This window comes from Pygoscelis adeliae, unplaced genomic scaffold, assembly GCF_000699105.1.
Source record: "Pygoscelis adeliae isolate BGI_AS28 unplaced genomic scaffold, ASM69910v1 Scaffold54, whole genome shotgun sequence".
In the NCBI taxonomy this organism is placed as follows: domain Eukaryota; kingdom Metazoa; phylum Chordata; class Aves; order Sphenisciformes; family Spheniscidae; genus Pygoscelis; species Pygoscelis adeliae.
Window position 1 is genome coordinate 568,669 of NW_008824982.1, and position 19,657 is coordinate 588,325.

The 19,657-nt window shown below is 38.0% G+C and overlaps 1 protein-coding gene across 1 annotated transcript in view; it reads left to right on the forward strand.

The window, feature by feature from the left end:
- The window catches only part of PTPRK (protein tyrosine phosphatase, receptor type, K), a 311,793-nt gene that overhangs the window by 285,030 nt on the left and 7,106 nt on the right, over window positions 1–19,657 (forward strand). The window contains 1 exon segment of the mRNA XM_009325628.1: window positions 12,700–12,838. Coding sequence (XP_009323903.1) covers window positions 12,700–12,838 — 139 coding nt within the window.

Below are 19,657 nucleotides of genomic sequence, written 5' to 3' on the forward strand. Positions count from 1 at the left end.
TCTACCTTCTAAAGTGTTCTAGTGATCAAAAAATGCTTTTATAGTTTTCTTATGAAGTTTAATGTAGTACCAAGCTGTTTAATGTTTGGTTCAGAAATACATTATTATTCTCCACTTTCCGTTTCTTGAATGCTTGAGGTATGCAAACAGTTTTGTATTTAATTTGACTTTGGGGATATTCTGTAAGTAGCAGACATGATCGTACAGGATTGTACTGTGTTTTCATGTAATACTTACTAGTCTTGTTATTACACCAGAGTCAGGCAAGAGGTGGTCTTATCTGGAGATACTGTCATTGCATTGATTGGCTAATATGTTTACCCAGGTGTACATTTCTTTTCAAACACGGGTACATTAAATATGACAGTAGATCTGATTTATGAGAGGTGCTCAAGCCATCTGAAAGTCGTCTCCTGTCTTGGTGCTGTCTGAATGTGTCAGGGTAACTTCTTCTACCCAAGTTTGAAAATTCTGGCCAGCTGTCTCTAAGAAAGCTGATAAATAACATTGCCTGTTTCTTAAGGAATAAGAAGTTGAAGTGAGTCATTCATTGAAGTCTTATCAAGTCAGTCACAGAGTAAAGCCATTTTTCACTTCCCTGAAGAGAAGAAATGCCATTTTCACTGTAGACGGTCAGGAATACCCTCTTGTAAATGGGAGCTCACACTATGGAGTGGCCTGGGTGTTTCAAATCACAAGTCACATTTTGCCAAAGGGACGATTTAAATGAGGTACATAGAGGTGTGTCTCTGAAAACTAGAGCATATTGTTTTCATGTCAGTCCTTGTTAAATTCAATTTTTTGCTCCTATTTTAAAACGCAAATTTGGTTTTGCTCATTGTTAGGCAAAGCTTGGTGCCTCAGTGTAGATATTTTTGCCACCTCATCTGCAAGAGTTCTTGGCACTCCTTCAGTTTAAGGTGATTTTCTCCTCCAAATCAGTCACATTTTAATCAGATCACAACTGACTGAAAACCCTAAAACCAGATTTAAAGCATAAATACCAGTACAGTAATCTTCTTTGCCAGCAACCCATGACATAAATCATAATACAATATTTGCATGTTATAGTTGGCTTCATTTATTTTGACTTCTGTGTGGATTTGAAGCTTTTGTTAGATATATTTTTACTTTGATACAGTTGTATTTTCCTGGAGAATCTAGCTGGGAAAGCAACAGCCTGAGGCATATTCAATACAGAGCAGCTAATTTCATCCTCTGGATAAAAACAACTAAATGCTCCACTACCCACAAAACACACAGCCGAGGGGGCCACAAATCCACTTTCAAACTGATACCTTTTAGTTCTGCATACTGCACAACCCAGTACTACTTTTCATACAGCCTGGCTGCCTTCTGTCAGAGTAAGCTTTGTGTAATTAAAAACTGATTCATCTTTACTTTTTTATGAACCAGTGTAATACCAGGTATGAAAAGTTCATCTAACTTTAATCATGGAGGCTCTTTATTACATCTGGTTCCCCCATTGCAGTTTTGTGTGAGTATTTACTTGAATAATGGAAATAATAAAAAGTCTCTTATTTCTTTCAGAAGAGAAAAATTGATTAGAGTTTAAGGTTTGAAGGCATCAAGACTTCTGTATGAAAAGAAAAAATATGAAGAAGTAAAGCCAAAGGTTCAGAAAGTGGCAGTCATCTTTCTTGCAGGCGTGTTTTGTCCTGTAGTCTGCAGGACTGCCACCTCTTCCTCCTGCTTGAAAGTGTCTTTGAAATATTAGTAATATAGGGATACTTGAAAAAAGACACAATGACACAGTATGAAAGGCTTTTAATGTCATTACATGTCCTGATCTGAACTCTCTAGTCAATGGCAATCAACCCAGAGCGGTGAACATCAATGTAGTTTTTTTCATACAGTTGTCACTGCATTAGCTGCATGTTGTTGCAGTGCCGTTACGGCTGCATTTCTAGATGTCAAAACCAGTAAACAAGCCTATAAACAGGCTTGTGACTTCTTACACAGGGTTTAAGGCTTAGGTAACATGTTTGTTTTGCAAATGGTTGGTGTAGCAGAAGATGTCAAAGCTTTCAGTCAGCTAAAGGCTGTTGCCCTCACGTCGCAGCTGGTAGACTGGCATGGATAAACACCACTGCTTTGATGTTTCAGTGCAAAATCAGGTGGCCTAGCTTAAAGTGCTGACATAAGTCCTTTCAGATATATTTGGATAAGCAGATTTGGGAGCAACTGCATAATTAGGGTAATGGCTGAGACAGTACTTGCAGCCCACTGCGATGTGCAGCTGGGTGATACCCAGTTGGTTTGGAAGAGGATATTTGCCTTTCCCTCATGCTCCCAGACCTCCAGCTGTTTGGACACCTATTAGTGCTGAGGAGTTCAGGAGAACCTCAACAGTTTTGACCCGTGTAACTTTCTGAGAGTGGATGCTCTTCAGATGGGAAGACTTTAAAGAGAAGGAAAGTTCTCTGCCATGGGTGTTGCACACCAGTGCGTCCTGTGTTGTTTCCCAGCTAGCCCAGCGGACTCCTATAGACACTGAATCATGTCAGGAAAGTATTGTACAACTGAAGAAGTTGTAAAAAATTTCTCTAGATGGAAGAATAGAAATCATGTGAAAGAAAGCATCTTTGATTCTTTTGGGGTACTTATATTTACTCTTTCACTTCATTAGAAAAAGCACCAAATTTTACAGGAAACAGAATACTGAAGGCTGGCAGTCATGACAGTAAGAATCTGGGATACTAATAACCGATGGGTGCTACTGAAGACTAGTTTTAGCACTGTATAAACTTTAATCTATGTGGGTTTGGAAAACCTGGGTCCTAAGTCCAAAGGAAGAATTAACCATTTGTTTTCTTGGAGGGGGTTCTGTGTATTTTCTTACCTTTTGCCATTCTGAATGGCAAATAATAACCGATGGGTGCTATTAAAGACTAGTTTTAGCACTGAATAAACTTGAATCTGTGTGGGTTTGGGGTTTTTTTGCAAGGATGAAGGAAACACTATTTCTGTTCCTCCTCATCGCCTTTGTCTTTTGATTCCAACCTCAATGTTATTACCGCTGCATTTGATGTAAGATAATTCTTCATCTTGGGAATTTCTGTATTTTGAGCTAGTGTGAATATAGTTTGAGTTGAGAGTTTGCACTTTTGTGGTGGAGGAGAGTTAAGCTGTCCTTGCTTCCTTCAGTGTAATTGCACAGGTCTGCAATAACTCTGCAACTCCTACACTACCAGTAAATTCTCACTTACAATTTTATAGTTGCTTAAATTAGCAGAAGTTATTCATAGAATGTTATTTTCAATAAATATAGTAAAATGGAACTTCAGACATTTGAGAGTAATATTTTTCCCCATAAACCATGTTGTTTGCATATATAAATTATAATGATCATTATAACGTACCTTCTCTACTAAACTTCTTAAATGTTACCTGGTGGAAAGGCACATAAAGATGAGGTATTTTGTATATTTGTTACCAAACATTGCTTTTATAGTAGTTTTCTTTTCAGTTTAATTCTGAGCTAACAAGCCATATAGGAGTCATTATCAAAACCAGATGATTTCTTAATGCAGTGTTTCGCAGAGTTGAAATTTTATAACTAACATCAAGTGACAATTTATTTCTAAAAATACGTGTTTTTGAAAGCAGGCTGCTTGTTCAGACTAAAACTTGAAAATTTTTTAATTTGTAATGTGGCCAAACACTAACACTTTTTTTTTCCAAAAAAAAAGTTGATAAATGACCTCATTACCAAAAGGTGGGCTACCTTTATATGTTCTCAGGAAAAAATGCTACTACAGGTCTAACAACAGATCCATTGTACACAGGAAGTAATCACAGTGACCTTAAGAAATGGTAACAGTCCATCCAACAAGTTGTTGCTAAATGGTTGTGATCAGGTGGATCAGAGTGTTAGGGGACCATTCTCAACCACTACCCCTCTCCAGAAGATCAGGGAAAAATAGTAGTTTAAATTTCGTTGTGTCAGTCTGATACTTTACAGCATGCATTTTATGTATTGCTACATTTTTTTACGTATCATTTTCAAGGGCTGTCAGTACTCATGCAATGAAAAAATGTGTATGAGTCTTCAGACCTCTACTTCTATATGGGCTACTGAAAGAACTGCATCAAGTGGCTCAAGAAAGTCTCATTCTAAAAACTGATCTTTTCCAAGACAGAAAATTAACCAGATTCCAAAATAAAAGAAAATTGCATTAGGTATTTCTCTTACTTTCTCCAACGTTTCAAACATGCAGCTGTTATGGGATGAGGCCTGGTATTTTGAAACAAGCACTTAGTATTGTCCGCAATTTGTATATTAGGAGACCCTGTAGCTTTCTAAAACCTGAGTTCTGGCACAGATCAGGATTTTTTCACGGTAAGGCTCTAGCCTTTGCGCGGTTGGTGACAATTTTGAAATGATGACCTGAGAGGGAACTTCAAAGATCGAAAAAACACAGTATCAAAACCCCGAATTATGGTATTCTGATTGCTTTTAAAGATTTGTTCTCGTTTGGTTTGAAGGTAAGGCAGGCCAGAAGGGGAGGGGAGAAAAAAGGTTGTCTCACGGATTTTCAGGTGTCCAGCAGACTAATGAATAGACTCCAAGTTATCCATGGGATATATTTCTATTATGTAAACCCAACAACGTGATTTGTTCTGTATGTTTTGGAGTTGATGGTTCCAGAGGCAAGCACAGCTCTGCCTGGACTTTGTGATGTGCTGCAACCAGGAGGAGTCTCCCCTCTCTCGGGCAGTGCTGCTGCAACATAGGAAAGGGCTTGTCCTTTGTCCAACTCTGTCCTTGGAGTTTGCGCTTTGCTTTGAGAGGTGCCATTTCAAAAGCCTCAGCCCACGTCTTTATCTTGTGTCTTGTCCCGGTTAAAACAACTGAACTAGAAGCTGAGAGTGTAACTTCAACTTACACCCCTGTGTAAATACCTTGTCACAGTTGCCATCTGCATTCACCCAGAGCTTTTTGTGTCCTGGCGACATGGTTGCATCACTGAGCCAGCTCACTTAAAGCTACCTTAGTTATCTCTACCTAAACAGCCGTCTCTTGCATGAGGATAATAACTTGCAAATCAAAAGCTGTACAACCCATAGATTATAAGATGCACTGACCATCATCTTTAAAAAAAAACCTTGCAGTATTTTGAAAGATAGTAAAGTGCCTACAAAGTACATGCACAAGTAGTACTTCTTAGTGGCAGATGTAGTAGAAATGCATTGAAGGCGCTAATCTGCTCTTTCAGTGTGACCTGTGGACAGCAGGGCAGAGTGTTGCTGGAACGTTGTCTCCTCAGCATTGTTCCTGCTTTGGCTCCGTTTGTCTGCGCGTGTCCAAGGTTTCACAGTTAGTGAGGCAAACGGATTCAGCACTTTCTTCACTTGATACTTCCGAATCTTTTAAGGTCAACTCTTTCATAATTGGTTATAAATTCATGGACATTACTGTTTTCAGAGTAGTCGTGAATTTAAATTGCTTCTCAGTGGAACATTGCAAGAGTAAGTCCTCATTAATTTTAGTTTCAGTCCCTAGTAGCAGCAGACACTTGGTTCACCTGGTTCTGTTTTCCTTGTAGTTTCCTACCAAAGTAGTACCAGTCAATGGACTGATCTCAAAGTCCTGGAGCGTAGTAAAGATGGGATTGATTTTTTTTTTTTTTATATTATATATGACTTACCAAAACAATATATATCTACACTTGTGAGGGCTTAACAATACCAGTCGGGAACCGGTCTTTTGTGTATATATACAAATGTATATAATATACTGGAATTTCCAGGTAGCATTCTCATTATTGTATGGCAAGATATGCTGTGCTAGTTTGTTTAATTAATTAAAATGCATATAAATATTTATAAGCTGCATGTTCATCATTTAAAAAGCATCCAGTAACATAAGCTCAGGATATTTTTCTGCATTATCTGGAAGCAGGATGTGTAAGCAGGTGGTCACCTGTTTACCTGGCACCATATTTGTATGCAGAGCCACCTGTGGGACTTTCTGTGCTTACCTTCTACAGCTTCTTAGACAATCCCAAATCTGAGTAGAGGTTAGCCTGAAGCTGTATTTACTTCATTTTTGCACGTAAGCCATCCTTTGAGAGAGGGATCAGAAGGCGCTTTCAGAAGGAGCCGTAGGCGCCCATGAAACAGTGTCTCTATCCGTTTCTGCAGCAGTGACCTTTTATGTAGAGAACAGTGGTATCTAATTTTTTTTGTACGAGGGCTTAATTTATAATATCACAAAGCTTTGGGGCCTTGAGGACCCCCTCTGTTAGGCATAGCTGGTAGCTTCTGTAACACCTCCCCCTTTCCCCTGGTAAGGGACACATGTAAGGACAAAGATGGGCGCAGTGTGTTGCAACACAAGGTGAGGCAGCAGATTTTATCTAAGCATCACCTCACTACCCTCCTCATTCAGGATGGGTGCAGAGAAGAGGCTGGTGGTGCCAGGCATCCCCCTTTTCACCAGCAGAGCCTGTTAAGCTCTTTTCCTTGGGGCAGCCGTGGACCCTGGTTACCATGGTGACAGGGATGAACCTGACACTTCCAAGCACAGCTCGGGGAATCACGTTTTCGGTTCATAATCAAATACAATTTTTCTTTTTAATAATGCTACCCTACAAAGCTGTAATTTAGAGTCCTGGAAGCAGCAGCTTAGATGTACCCAAACGCTAGTGAATTTCTGGCATGCCTTCATCTCCCAGAAGCTGTACTCCAAAAGAGAAGCTCTTTGGAAGATGTAGAGAAGGGAGAATTGTGGGGATTCCTTTCCTGGTAAATGTATCTCCAGCTTTCAACCTGAAAAAGAAAAATCTTAAAGAGAGGCCGATGGTGTACCAAACTGACTCACATGAAGAAATCTGTAAGACCTCATGAATCGTGTGCATAGTTTGCTGGAACAAGTTGCATATCCCGTCTCCCCCATCCCTGCAAAAGCACATTCAAGTGTTTTCATCAAATAGAATCATGAGACTTTTTTTTAAAAGTAATTATGCTAAAAGGGGTTACGGATCTTCTCTCTCTGAACTTGAATTTATTAATTAACTTTCAGACTTCTAAAAACGTCCTTAATTGCACAATGATTATCATTCTAGCAAAGCAGTAACAAAACAAAACTGATGGAGACAGAATGGTCTTTCTGGGCAGATGATTAAAACACAGGGCAGACCAATCTGAAACAAAATATTCATCAGAAAATCTTGCTTAGTTTCTCAAAGAGCCCTTTTCTCAGGTGGTAGACTGACATATCGCCAGAGCTGGCTGGAACTCCAGTTTCATTTGATGTTATCCTGATGTTACCTTGTTGAACTCATTCAGACGTCATTCCTGGTTTTAATTAAAAGTTTTTGAATGCCACATAACAAAGGTGCAGAACAGATTATCTCGAGCAGAGCTATTTTGAATATCAAGCTATGCAGCAATAACACCAGTTTGTGAGAATTCAAAGATCTGCCACAAACAGAAATTAACATTCAAAGAAAATGCAGTATAATAAAATAGCAGCTTTAATCATGCATAAAACAGTTTCTTCCCTCACTCACACAAAGGAAACCCAGCATAAAATGCTGTGAATGTTAAGAGAGTCAAATGCTATGATGAGAAGGTTAACGTATAAAATCTTGTTCAAAACCTGTGATTTAAAAGCTGTCTTTTAGAAGGCTGGCTGTTCTCTAAGTGGTACCATACCAGCAGCCCTGCAAAATCCTACCAGAATTTTCTTTTTGAATAATTTTGTTTGGATGAGCAAGTAGAATATCATTATCTTGATTCCAACACCATCTCCTTAGGAAGGTATAGGTGAATAGATTTTGTGCTGAGTCTCATAAATTCTCTGACAGTTTTGCAAGGCTGTGTGTAAATTCTAAGCTACAGAATGAAGGAGAAGACAGGAAAGCAATACGTGCCGTGACTGGATTCCTTATGCCACGGTACACTTTTAAGAATTAAGTATGAATATTATGCATACAGTCAGTTTTAGAAGTGGGTGTTGGATTTTTAGGTATTTGGTTAAAAACAAGATAAAAAAATTAGAGGAATTAAGTACATTGGGAAATTGTGAGAATAAGATGGACTCTACCTCACTAACTGTTTAGAATTTTACCATGCCTGAGAGTGTTAGCAATCCTAGTCTAATTCAGTGCTATTCACAGTTGAACTTCATGCCATTGATCACGGAAGTGTACTGATTGAATATTGTCCTTAAGTATCTGTGAAAACAAAGAAAACTACTTCTTACATGGTGACTATAATTGGCAATGTGCAGAGCCAGAATCACTGGATCGAGTTATTTTATGAATTTTGTGAATGGGACTGTGGAACACGATTGCTGTTACTGTTCGTTAGTTCAGAAGAAAAGTGAGTAGGTAAGTTGCTAAATCCAGTGTTCTCCTCCCAGTCTAGCTCATAAGTCTTCTGTGTAGGCAGCTGTTCTTATAGGGGGGAAAAATGTAGTTAACTCTCTGTTTCAGATCGGAAGCACTTATTGCAAATTTAATGCAAGATGACTTTGTACCGGTTGAAAACTGTAGGATTATCTCTTCTTAGACTTACAGGGTTAAATTGTGAAAAATATAGTAATATGCAAGGATATTGTAAAAATTAACACTTAATTGAAGGTCTATTAGAGTAAGGCTGGCCAAAGGAATTAATAGCCAATAGAGAGTCCATTTTCATATGATCATCATTCTGTTACCATGCAAGGTTCTTTCTCAAATCGATAAATTACCTTTTAATACAGTCTGCAGTTCAAGATACAAGAAAGGACTGCAGGACTAGATTACCAAAATGGAATGTTAGGAATTAGTAAAGCAGGTGTTTTTATAATGTAAATAATTATAGACCATTTTTACCTCATTTAGAAATATGCAGTAGTTAACTCCAATTATCAAAATAATTCAATTTTTAACTACTGTATCTTTCCAATTTAGAGAGAAGGATGTTGTGGGGGACCATGTCAGAGGCTTACAGAAGTCCAGATAGACGACATCAGTAGCTCTTCCCTTGTCCACTGATGTAGTCACTCCATCATAGAAGGCCATTAGGTTGGTTAGGCAAGATTTGCCCTTGGTGAAGCTTTAGTTAGTTGAGTTGCTTTGTTTGGCCATACCAGCAAATTCTCAGAGTCAGCAGCATTTCTTTTGCTGCTGTAGTCCTTGTGCAGTCAGCAACCAGGAGACACTGACTTATATGCATAAGTTTAACACATAGGCACAAGGTTTCTATGTTTTTGTCCTTTGGTTGTGTATGTGTAAGCTCACACATGCTTATTACAGTTCACTTTGAACTATCAAAATTAAAACACAAGTAATATGAAATACTTTCAAATTCCTAAGTTTCACTAAATGATTCTATGCTACATTCAATGGCTCCCTCAAAATAATATACTTTATTGCATACAATGCACATACACATAAATAATAGATCACAGTGTGATTTATATTTATAATTGCTTTCATATAGTCCCCAAATGTAACATTTAGTCTAGAGAATGCATATATTATCTGTTGCTGGAAACATACATATAATAATCCTGGCTTCATTTAAGTCAAAAGCAATTCTTCTGTTGATACTGGGGAGAGGGGTAGCGTTTTGCCCATAGATTTTAGCATTTTGGATACAGGAGGCTCAACCACTGGTTATACGCTTGCTTAGTCTATGACTATTCAATATAATTTTTCTCCGCTAATTTAGGACTCTGTGGTACATTTCTAGTGGGCACCAGCTTTACCTCATAAACAGCATTAAAGTTTATGGAATGAGTTACTGTCTCTAACTTCAAACCCCTTAGTGTAAGGAAACCAGAATAAATGGACAAGCAGTTGATATCCTCCTGGCTTTCCACTGTTCTTCTAAAAACTTGGACAGAGAGCTGCGTTTTGAACAGTTACTGATGATCCAAACTCAATCATTTCTTACAGAATATATAATAAAACACCAGTGCCTAAGTTAGGTGAATAAGTAAACTCCCTCAGTAGCATTTCCTTCAGATTTTCTGAGAAGTGTATAGCTGTTTCTCTAAGGTAACTTTTCTGAATGAAATACCATTGTGAGTGGCCCAGCAATAATTTTAAACATGACTCTGAGAAGCACCTATATTGCAGCTTGCTCTATCAAGCAATAAGGGTCCTATCTTTCTCCAAGGAAGTGTGAGACAGGTCTCTCACTATTTCCCCTCTACTCTCTCATCTCTCCCTCCCTCCTTCCCCTCTTCTCTCTCATCTCTACTAATACTCCTGTGAAAATACCACCGTCCTGATCAAGGCACAAAGCCTGTACTTTTGGATGTATCTTTGAGCCTTCAACTTTTGAAGTACGTCTTCAGGTCACATCCAATCCTTGTGATTCATATTTTGGAATCTCTCAAAGACCTGGCCTTAAATTTCCGTCCACACAACTAAATCTCTTGCTCAAGCCTTAGTTATTTTGCAGCTTGAGTAGTTCTTACCTTTGCTAGGTCAGAGCTACCCAGCTGCACTCACGTTGTACTCATGGCGATTCCAGACACAGTGACTATCCCACTCCTGCATGCTCCCCTCTCTACTCTTCCCACGTCCTTGCTGTTTCTCAGCGCCCCATACAGCAAACGTGAGTTTTTTTCCCGTTGGCATATGAAGCCGTTTATATTTTAGCTTTGATTGGTCTTTTGACTCTACTGATTGGCCTTTTGGCTCTGCTGTTTATCAGATGTTCATTCGTGTTTGTCATATCCAGCTAATAGTAGACTGGGAGTTAATTCATTTTAAGCGTTGAGAATCTCGAACGCCTTGTTCTTCCAGTTCCTCCTCAAAAGTCATGCCCCTCGTTTCCTCTGTTAGACAGCATCGTATGTGTATCCGGCATTAATTCTAGCTTGTGTGTGAGTATGTGTTGTGTGTACGCAGCTACACACACCACTTACCTGATCCTGACTTTTACCCCTAAACACCTGAACGACACACATAATACTAACAAAATATATAGTATTGAGTGCACGCAGGTTATGTATGCAAGTGTGCATGCAGGCAGGTATTTACACAAAGGAGGAAGCATTTAGTATTTCTCAGCAGATAGAGTTCAAGCTGTAGGGGAGAGAGAGATGATTATGATGATGAAGTCTTATGATGATGATTAAATTTTATGATTAAAGCACTGCCAGATCTCTCACTGTCTGCCTAGCTCTCGCATGGGTGTCTGGAAGAGAGCACGTTCTTAACTCAGAAGGTTGTTCTGAGGGTAAGTTGTTCAGATACTGCTGAGATGGAGGTTACAGAAACAAGTAATGAAGAGTAATTTTAAACAACAGCGTGATCCTTCCCTCAAAAGATAATATGGGTTCCTGCACATGGAACCCGAATAGAAATGGTCTGAGTAACATGGTTAAAACCAGAAAGTATTAGATACCAGATGTCCCTGGTACCAACTACACTGGCGTTCTGAAAGGCATATGGAGCAGATTTTCAGGAGAGCGGTAGTCTTTCTCTGGTGTCTTCACCTCGTTGTTTGTTCTGCTTTTTTTGGTGGTCTGTTGAGAAGCATCCTAGTTTCAGAGTAAAGGACGTTTTCTGTGAAATGACATAGGCGTGATGGTACCAACAGCTTGTAGCTACTCCACGTGCAGCTGCTGCGAGGGGGGAGAGTTAAGTGGCATCTGCTGCATGCCGGGTGGAGAGTGAGAGAAGAAGGGTCAGAGAGAGAGAAAGCAAGCACATGTACCCATCCATGCCTGTGAGCAGGGGGAAAGGCAAAGTGCTAAGCCACAGACTTAGAAAGTAAGAACTAGAGAACTGAAGAGCCGTTTCCTATTTTACAAGTAGACACCTCATGGGATTTTATCCCTGGCTAAAACCTATTTATATTTTTTGATATTTTTGCCAGGCTGAAAAACCCCATGTTCCCCATCCATTGTACGCCAGGCTGTGATGCAAAGAGGTGCAGACTGAATGTCTGTGCGCTTTCATATATATTCTGTTTTCCTTTCTGCTGTAACCTGTGGCCTCAGCCCACTCAGCTGTGTTACGGAGTGGTTTCATCTCTGTGTAGAACAGCGATTTTTTTTTTCAGGGCCTATAAACAGAAATAAAACTACTGCTGACTTTAGGCTTGGCTTTGTGGATGGTCTTATTTAGAGAATCAAAATTCCCAGTAGAATGCAGCTCTCGGGCCAGATGCTGTAAGGTGAATTAATGTACAAAGGTGGACTGAAATTGGGGGAGGGAGAGAAGGACTAAAGTTTAGGGTGCCGGCTGCAGCTTGGAAAAGAGAGTTTAATTTACTGTTTGTGAGTTACATAATCTCACTAGTCCATGTTAAATATTCCATATTTAATATCTGAAAAAATAACAGCAAAGGAAGTAATGGTGATTCAGTTGATAGATTGTCTCTTTAAAAACATACTTCTGCTTTGTAATGCAGTAACTGGTTTGAAAATCCAGATACATATGCACCACTTCTGTACACATGGAATTACGTATATGTATGTACCTGTATACACACATCTGTAGTCATATATTTGGTGTTGCAAACGTGTATGGCATACAGATTGAAACTTACAGTGTATCTAAGTGCATCTAGATACATATGTGTGGGTGTATAAACACACGATACATGTATCTATATTTTGGCTGCTGTATTAACACACACACATATTTGAAAATGATCACCAATGATGATTTTCATGTCTCTGGTGCTTACATGTTTAAGCAACTTCTTTTTTGATTCGTTTAGCAGCAGCAACAGAAGAACCCGAGGTGATTCCAGATCCGGCTAAACAAACAGATCGAGTGGTGAAAATAGCAGGAATAAGTGCTGGCATTCTGGTATTCATCCTGCTTCTCCTTGTTGTCATATTGATCGTCAAAAAAAGGTAAGAAAATGATCTGTGCTGATCCCTCTTTTTTTTTTCCTCCGTTTTGAACAACAGTAACTAAATGGGTATTTTTTACAGGTCATTTAAAAAAAAAAAAGTTTCAGGACCAGTAGCTCACATCAGCTTTTGGATGAGTTTTGTGTTTCCTGTTGTTTTTGCTGTGATTCTTATGACGGATTTAAAGAAAGGATTACTTTATATTTGGGATCCAATAGCTATACATTTTCTCATACTTACTTATTTCCAAGTGGTTTTAAGTTGCAGTTAATGTACAGAATATTAAAATGGGTGGAAATGAAATTCACAGAGCCTTTTTTTTTTTAAGCAAAAAAAAAAGAATAACTTACTGCACTTTTCATGTTGTAATCACCTAATTAATTTGATTTTCTATATGCAGCTCTAATGAGTTATTTGTATCTGTATGTTATCCAACTTGCAAAATAATGTGATTTTATACCTCTATTTATGCTCCCGTAAACCTGGAGTTTTTTCTTAAAAGTTGTACCACATCACTGTAAAATTATCTAGTGAGTCCTTAGTGCATGAAATTGTTTAAAACTGTATTAATTTGAATGAATTTTAATTTTGTTAGTGCTTTCTTAGTAAGCAATATCGCCATCTTCTGGCATTGTACAATGCTAACTCCACATCCAAAAGCTCCTACCTATAGTAAATTGTGCTACCCTATTGCTCGGTCAGTTTTTAAAAGTCTCGATTTCCCAGCGGTTGCAACTCTTTTAACCTGGCATAAAAGTTCATAATACGGCTCTATAAATTCGTAGTTATAGCATCGAAACCAATTTCTCTCTTTCTGTGCACCCCCTCCTTGGCGGGTCCCCTTTGCAGGGCACAAGCTGATTTCTCTTGGGTAGAACGAGACCTTTGTCTTCCAGTGGTGTGTGTATTGCATTCCCTTGCCTTTTGCAGAAGTCTTAATGGAAGGTATATTTGTAAATGTTGCGATGTTCCTCTGAAATACAGCTTGCTATTATTTTAAAGATTAAGAAAAAAAATTAAAATTGTACCTGAGATCATTCTATATGTTATAACTACTGGTTTGCATTAGATTTTTTTAATTTATTGCCTCTTTACAATTATCCCTGGAGATATATAACTTGGAGAAGAAACGTCTGCATTAGAAACATTAGGTATGCTTATAGTGTTCTGTGTTAGTTAGCTACATATGTGATTTTTCCCAAAAGTGCTTTTACTTTTCTCTGTTGTTTACCTCTGTGGTTGAGAATTAACACATATGCAAAAGGTCCAACTCATCATATGCAAAAAAGACATACAGTCAGCCAATTTTCTTTATTTACACAACTTTTGAAAAACAAAAAAAAGTTGTTTTTTCAGCTTTCAGGAAGAAATCTCTATGTTATAGCTTGCTTGCAAGGTATGTGCTGGGGAGTATCATCTTCTCAGTGCGTGTTGCAGTGGTCCCCTTTATTTAATAGAAGACTCTGTGTGTGTGCACGTGTGTGTGTGTGAGAGAGAGACTGCATACCGCTATATAATGTCAGTCACTTCCAGATGGGATTGACTAGTTTTGCAGGTAACAAAAAAAAATCTTAAAATTCGATGTGTTCGTTTTTCCTATCCTTTTTACCTCTTGCATACGAGTCCTTTTAGACTCGTACTTTCACTGTTGAATTGTTTGATGAAAGTAAGTTAATTATGTCCGTGAAATGATATTTTAAAATTTCCCCTTTTTCCCCCTTCCCTTCTCTGAACCTGTGAAGGCAGTACCCTCTTAGGAATGATACTTGATCATCATTCTAAAGCACATAACATTTCTAAACCGCTGTACTATTTTGTATTCAAAATAGGTGAGAAATTAACCTCTTTAATGAATCTTTAATGTTTGGCAATTTTTCATCATGATAGTTTAATTGGTTGTCTATCGCGTATGTTATAGGTGTGCCATTCCGTCCCCCCCACCCCCCGCTTAGGGAAAGTGGGCAGGTTTTTTTTAATACTAGCTTTAGTCAAGGTCTCTTACAAAAAGCATAGAAAACCTTTGTATACCTGAGTTAATTCAGTCCATTAGTGGATCAGGGCGATTCATATAATGAAGCCAGGAACAGCTGTAAAAACCCTGACACATTCACACGTACATAAACACACGTCACTTAGTTGTGGTGGGACTGAAAACCGATCCGTTTGAATCATCTTCTGTAGTGCACATATTCAGTGATCCATTATGTAGTATCCCTTTTGGTACCTGAATTGACCACAGCTTATTACACAGAAAAGTCAACAAAAAAATGGTTTCTGCATTTTCATTGGTTTATTAAGTTGTATGCACGGCCATCGCTATCTCAATCTGATTAAATGCAGCATTACATTTTATTGAAAAACGGAGTGCTAAGCAGTTTCGTCCACGAGCTTGAGATGTTTTAGGCTTTGCCTGATCATTTTGTACAAATTGGGTTGAAGTTTTCCCGAATGAAGCTCTTAACAGCTCTTACAGTTTTACTGGAGTAATCAAACCAGCTAAGAAAAGGGATACTGCATCTTTAACAAGCAACGCCATTTTTATTTTCTAAGTCATTGTTGGACTATTTCCAAATGTCCTTCATTTCCTTCCATTTGTTTACCTTCCATATTTTTAATGCTTAGCATGACTACATCAGCATTTCCAGTTGTAAGATTTTAAAATAGAAAACATATGTTTGCATTCAGGAAATGTGTGGTATATATGTCAGTACACACCTATCTGTCGTAAACGTGTATTCTTTAAAATGTGTGTACTCATATAGCTACATATAGTACGCATACAAACATATATGTATACACCTGTGTACCAATAAAGATGTTAAAATGAATGACATGAAATTTGCTTTCTGATTAAATGTATTAATGCAATCTTTAGTTTTTGTCACTGAAAAGTAAAAAGCATATTTACTGCACAAGATTTGTACACAGCTGTTCATTTGTCATGACATCTAGGTGGTAATCATTATATTATGCTGAACTGCATGTTAAAAATACACAATCCATTTAATTTTCAAATTTTTTGGCAATAAATGAAATCTCAGCATGTAATTTTCTCAAGTGATCTTTCTAAAAAACAAATCATTTTTATATGCTAGTGTATTTTTTTTTTTAGTTGCATGGCAAAGTAAGGCTAGTTTGTGCATGAGCAAGTTGAAATGCTAACTAAAGAAACATGAATTTTTCAATTTTTTTTTTAAACGCACATTTCTCTGCTTTATTGAATGTGACAGAGTCACGCTTTTCATTCACCATTGCTTCTCTTTTTCCACTGTCTGTGATTTGCTTGCCAGGAGGAGCTACTATTCTTACTCCTACTATCTGTAAGTAGAATACGGGTGACTTACTATTTTACATGTTTTAAAGATGCAGTATCCCTTTTTAAAAAAGAAAAACAGTCTCTATAATTTTCCTAAAGTTTTATTGATGGTTACCTTTCTTTATTCTTAGGCTTGAAAAATTGCTTGTATCGTTGTTCCTGTTGTTCTTACCCTGTTTTTTTTAAAGGGATATTGTATTTCTAACTGTATATTGAGACTTTTGCTTTTTGCTACAGTTTTCCCATAACTATCATTTTGGTTTATTGTAATCATAATTTAATTTGCATTATGATTCACAGCGACACATCACACTAAGGAAAAAACCTCTTTCCCCATTTCCTAGCTAGAGAACTGTGCTTGTAAATCACAAATTGTTCTTTCTTAGCGTATCAGTTCAGGAGTGATCCTGTGCACCGCTTTTCCTACGCAGATCACAGGCGGATGCCAGACCCTTATAAACAGGTCTGTGCCCTACCAGTGGCAGAGCAACACGCCTGCCTTTGTGGGACCAACCTGGTTTGGTTTGGGTTTTTTTATAGAAATATTTTTTGTGAAGCGGTCTGCATCTGTTGCTTGTAAGGTGCTTTGCATACACATTCTAAAGCGTGGATCTTACTTTATGACACTGGTTTGCATAAAGTTCTGCTTCATTGAAGCAAAATTGACTTTTTTTCTACGTGTTGACCAAATGAGTGTTTGTGAGGGCTGCAGCAGTTTTGGCTGTGATTGAGCAAAGCAGTTACACACATTCTTAATTTTAAATAAATGCATAAAGCCCTTGACTTCAGAGGGGATCTAAGAATGCACTGAAGTGCTTTGATGAACCAGTCGTGTCTGATAATGATGCTCTTCCACGTTTTTAAGCAGATTAGTTGACTTCTTTAAACAAACTTAAAAATAAAAAAAAAAGCTAAGCTGGCTTAGCTAACTGCCATTCTCTGGTTTATTGTGACAAATTATAATTTCCTTGTTAAATAACAATTGCTTCAGCTCGAGATAATTAACTGCACAGTTTCATCCTATGATGGAGCACTTTTCCCCTCCAGCTCCCACTGAAACACCCACCTGCCAGGTTCACCCAACTGGATCCTTTAGCAGATAATGAGAATCATTTACACTTTCTGTCAGCCTCAAGTACTTTAACCTAAGGATTTGCTTAACTCTCCTGAAGCATAGATTGCGTGTGCCTTTAGCCTAGTGAGGGAAGGGGAAAAGGAAAGGAAAAAGAAGTCGTCAAACCCCGAGGGAGCCAGGAGCTGTTGAACAATAAAGCAGTCCTCCCATTTCCCAGCAGCTTTGGGTTGCAGCGCTGCAACACAGTGGGCCTTTTTAGGAGTTGAAGCAGAGCATAAGAATTAGAAAGTAGCTACTGTAATAAGCTAATAACTTGAAAGCCTTAATAGCTGTTGATTTATTTAGCGTAGCTAGCAAGTTTTGTTATAAAGTGATGCTTCAAAGAAGGGCTTAATATAGTTGAGAGATGAGATGTAGTAGTTTTTGTTCCATTTCTGAGGTGGTGTTAGGAAAAGGCAATCTTCAGTGTGTAGAGACTATCTGAAAGGCTTTGAAACTTAAAAAACCAGTCTGAACTAGAAATGCCAGTTTTGTGTAAGCTTTGATAGCATTGGGAACCAGTTGTAAAGCTTCTGGAAGTTCACCAGTTTCACTTCTGGAAGTTCTGATCGTCTTCATTTGTTCGACCAGAGTATCATTTAAACCAACTTTTCTTAAGTAAATAGGAATGTGTGGAGTAAATGTATAAAATAAAGCATTTTAGGGGGGACATCCAACTGTCACTGGTTTTTTTTTAGTTTTCACTGAACAACTGATACACACAGAACCCTCATGTACACCACAAGGGTCTGATGAAAAAATAATAGGTTCAGAGACCACGCTTGGGATTTTTGTAGCGGGGGGTTATTGAGTAGCAATTCTCCAACTAGTAAAAGAAACGGGGGGGACACACACAAAATAACGAGATGAGTCTGATTGGTGAAAGAATCTGTTATTCTCAGGAGTGCTTTGTCCATCTATATCCTACTTTGTGGCCCCTTATTGTGCATCAAGACTATTAACTTAAGAAACAATCCTCTAACATTTTCTTAAATATGCAAAAACATGAAGTGCTCCCTGCCCTAGAGAGTGGTGTAGGTTCTCTCTGGTGGTTGTTCCCAGGACTTAACAAGTAAATTGATGGATAATTTACACTAATATTCTTTTTGTCTACTGTTAGAGTGCGGCACAGAATATTAAAAGTTATCAGAGAATAGAGGAAGAGCAAGCAGTCCTTTTAGTCAGAGAAATGTAAGATAAACACTGTCTAAACAGTTAACAGGATATTTGATGATATTTTATGCAGAAAAAGCTTGTGAAGCTAAGCTGTGTTTTAAACATACATTTTCAAGAACCCAATCTTTTCAGTGATGATTGTGTCTCTCCCACGTGGTGTCAGATTTATCCAAATAGGCAGGTTGGCTATCTATTATATTGCAGTCACAGCTTCAGATGAAAACGGGGAGATTTCAGAGCAGTTTAAAGTACGTCACGGGTTCCTGCAGAACCAAGGAGCATTTCATGCTGCTCTGCATTCTTCCTACTACTTGAGATATATGCTTTAAGAGGAGTAGGCTTTAAGTGATAATTAAAATATATGGTCTGCTTCCATCTGACTTCTGGAAACAGTGAAAATCACTTCCAGTTCTTCATCAAAAGGAAAGAATTAAGAGATATTTCTGAAGCGTGCACTTTAAGGGCATTGGTTGTTAATTTGGGGAGTTTGGTTGTACAGATTAGGTTGCTGTTTAACTGTGATACATTCAGAGTGTAAGAAAGACTGTTAATGTCAAAATTTAAGATGTTCCCAAACTGCATGAAAGGGTAGAGCAGTGAGGAGGGTTTTGTTTGTTTTTTAAAGAACCAAAGTTCAGTGTCAGGCACAAAGTGTGGTATCATGTTGTATCATGTGTACTGAATGGAAAGAACGACTTTTAACATAAAAGGTAATATGAATCCATATCGAATAATTACGTTTCTTTTGTTATTTCATCGGGTTTTTGACTAACAAAGTAATTTAGAAGGTTAAATGATTTCTTCCTAACAAGGCAAGCAAGGGGAATGAATTATCCATTTATAAAATCAAAACACAGATTTAAATGGAGATGGTTGATAAAACTGCATGCACAGATGCTTCTTATTTATCGTTTCAGTTAAAATGTAATTATATTTTCTAATTTGTTTATATTAGTGTAATTACTCTGCAGGAAAAAAAATATTACCAGGGTACAGAAGTTAGCACTTCCATTACAGCATTTGTGTGTGCACAGAAAACACAGGGTCGTGACTCTTTCATAGCCAGGTGCATAGTTTTATCAATTTCACGCTGGAAAAGTTGTACACAGGAAGATCAGCCAAACTTTTCGGTCACTCAGGATTATAGATAATGATTACTGTAGACATCAATGTTCATCAAATATTAAGGTGGTTTGGGTTGTTTTTTTTGGCT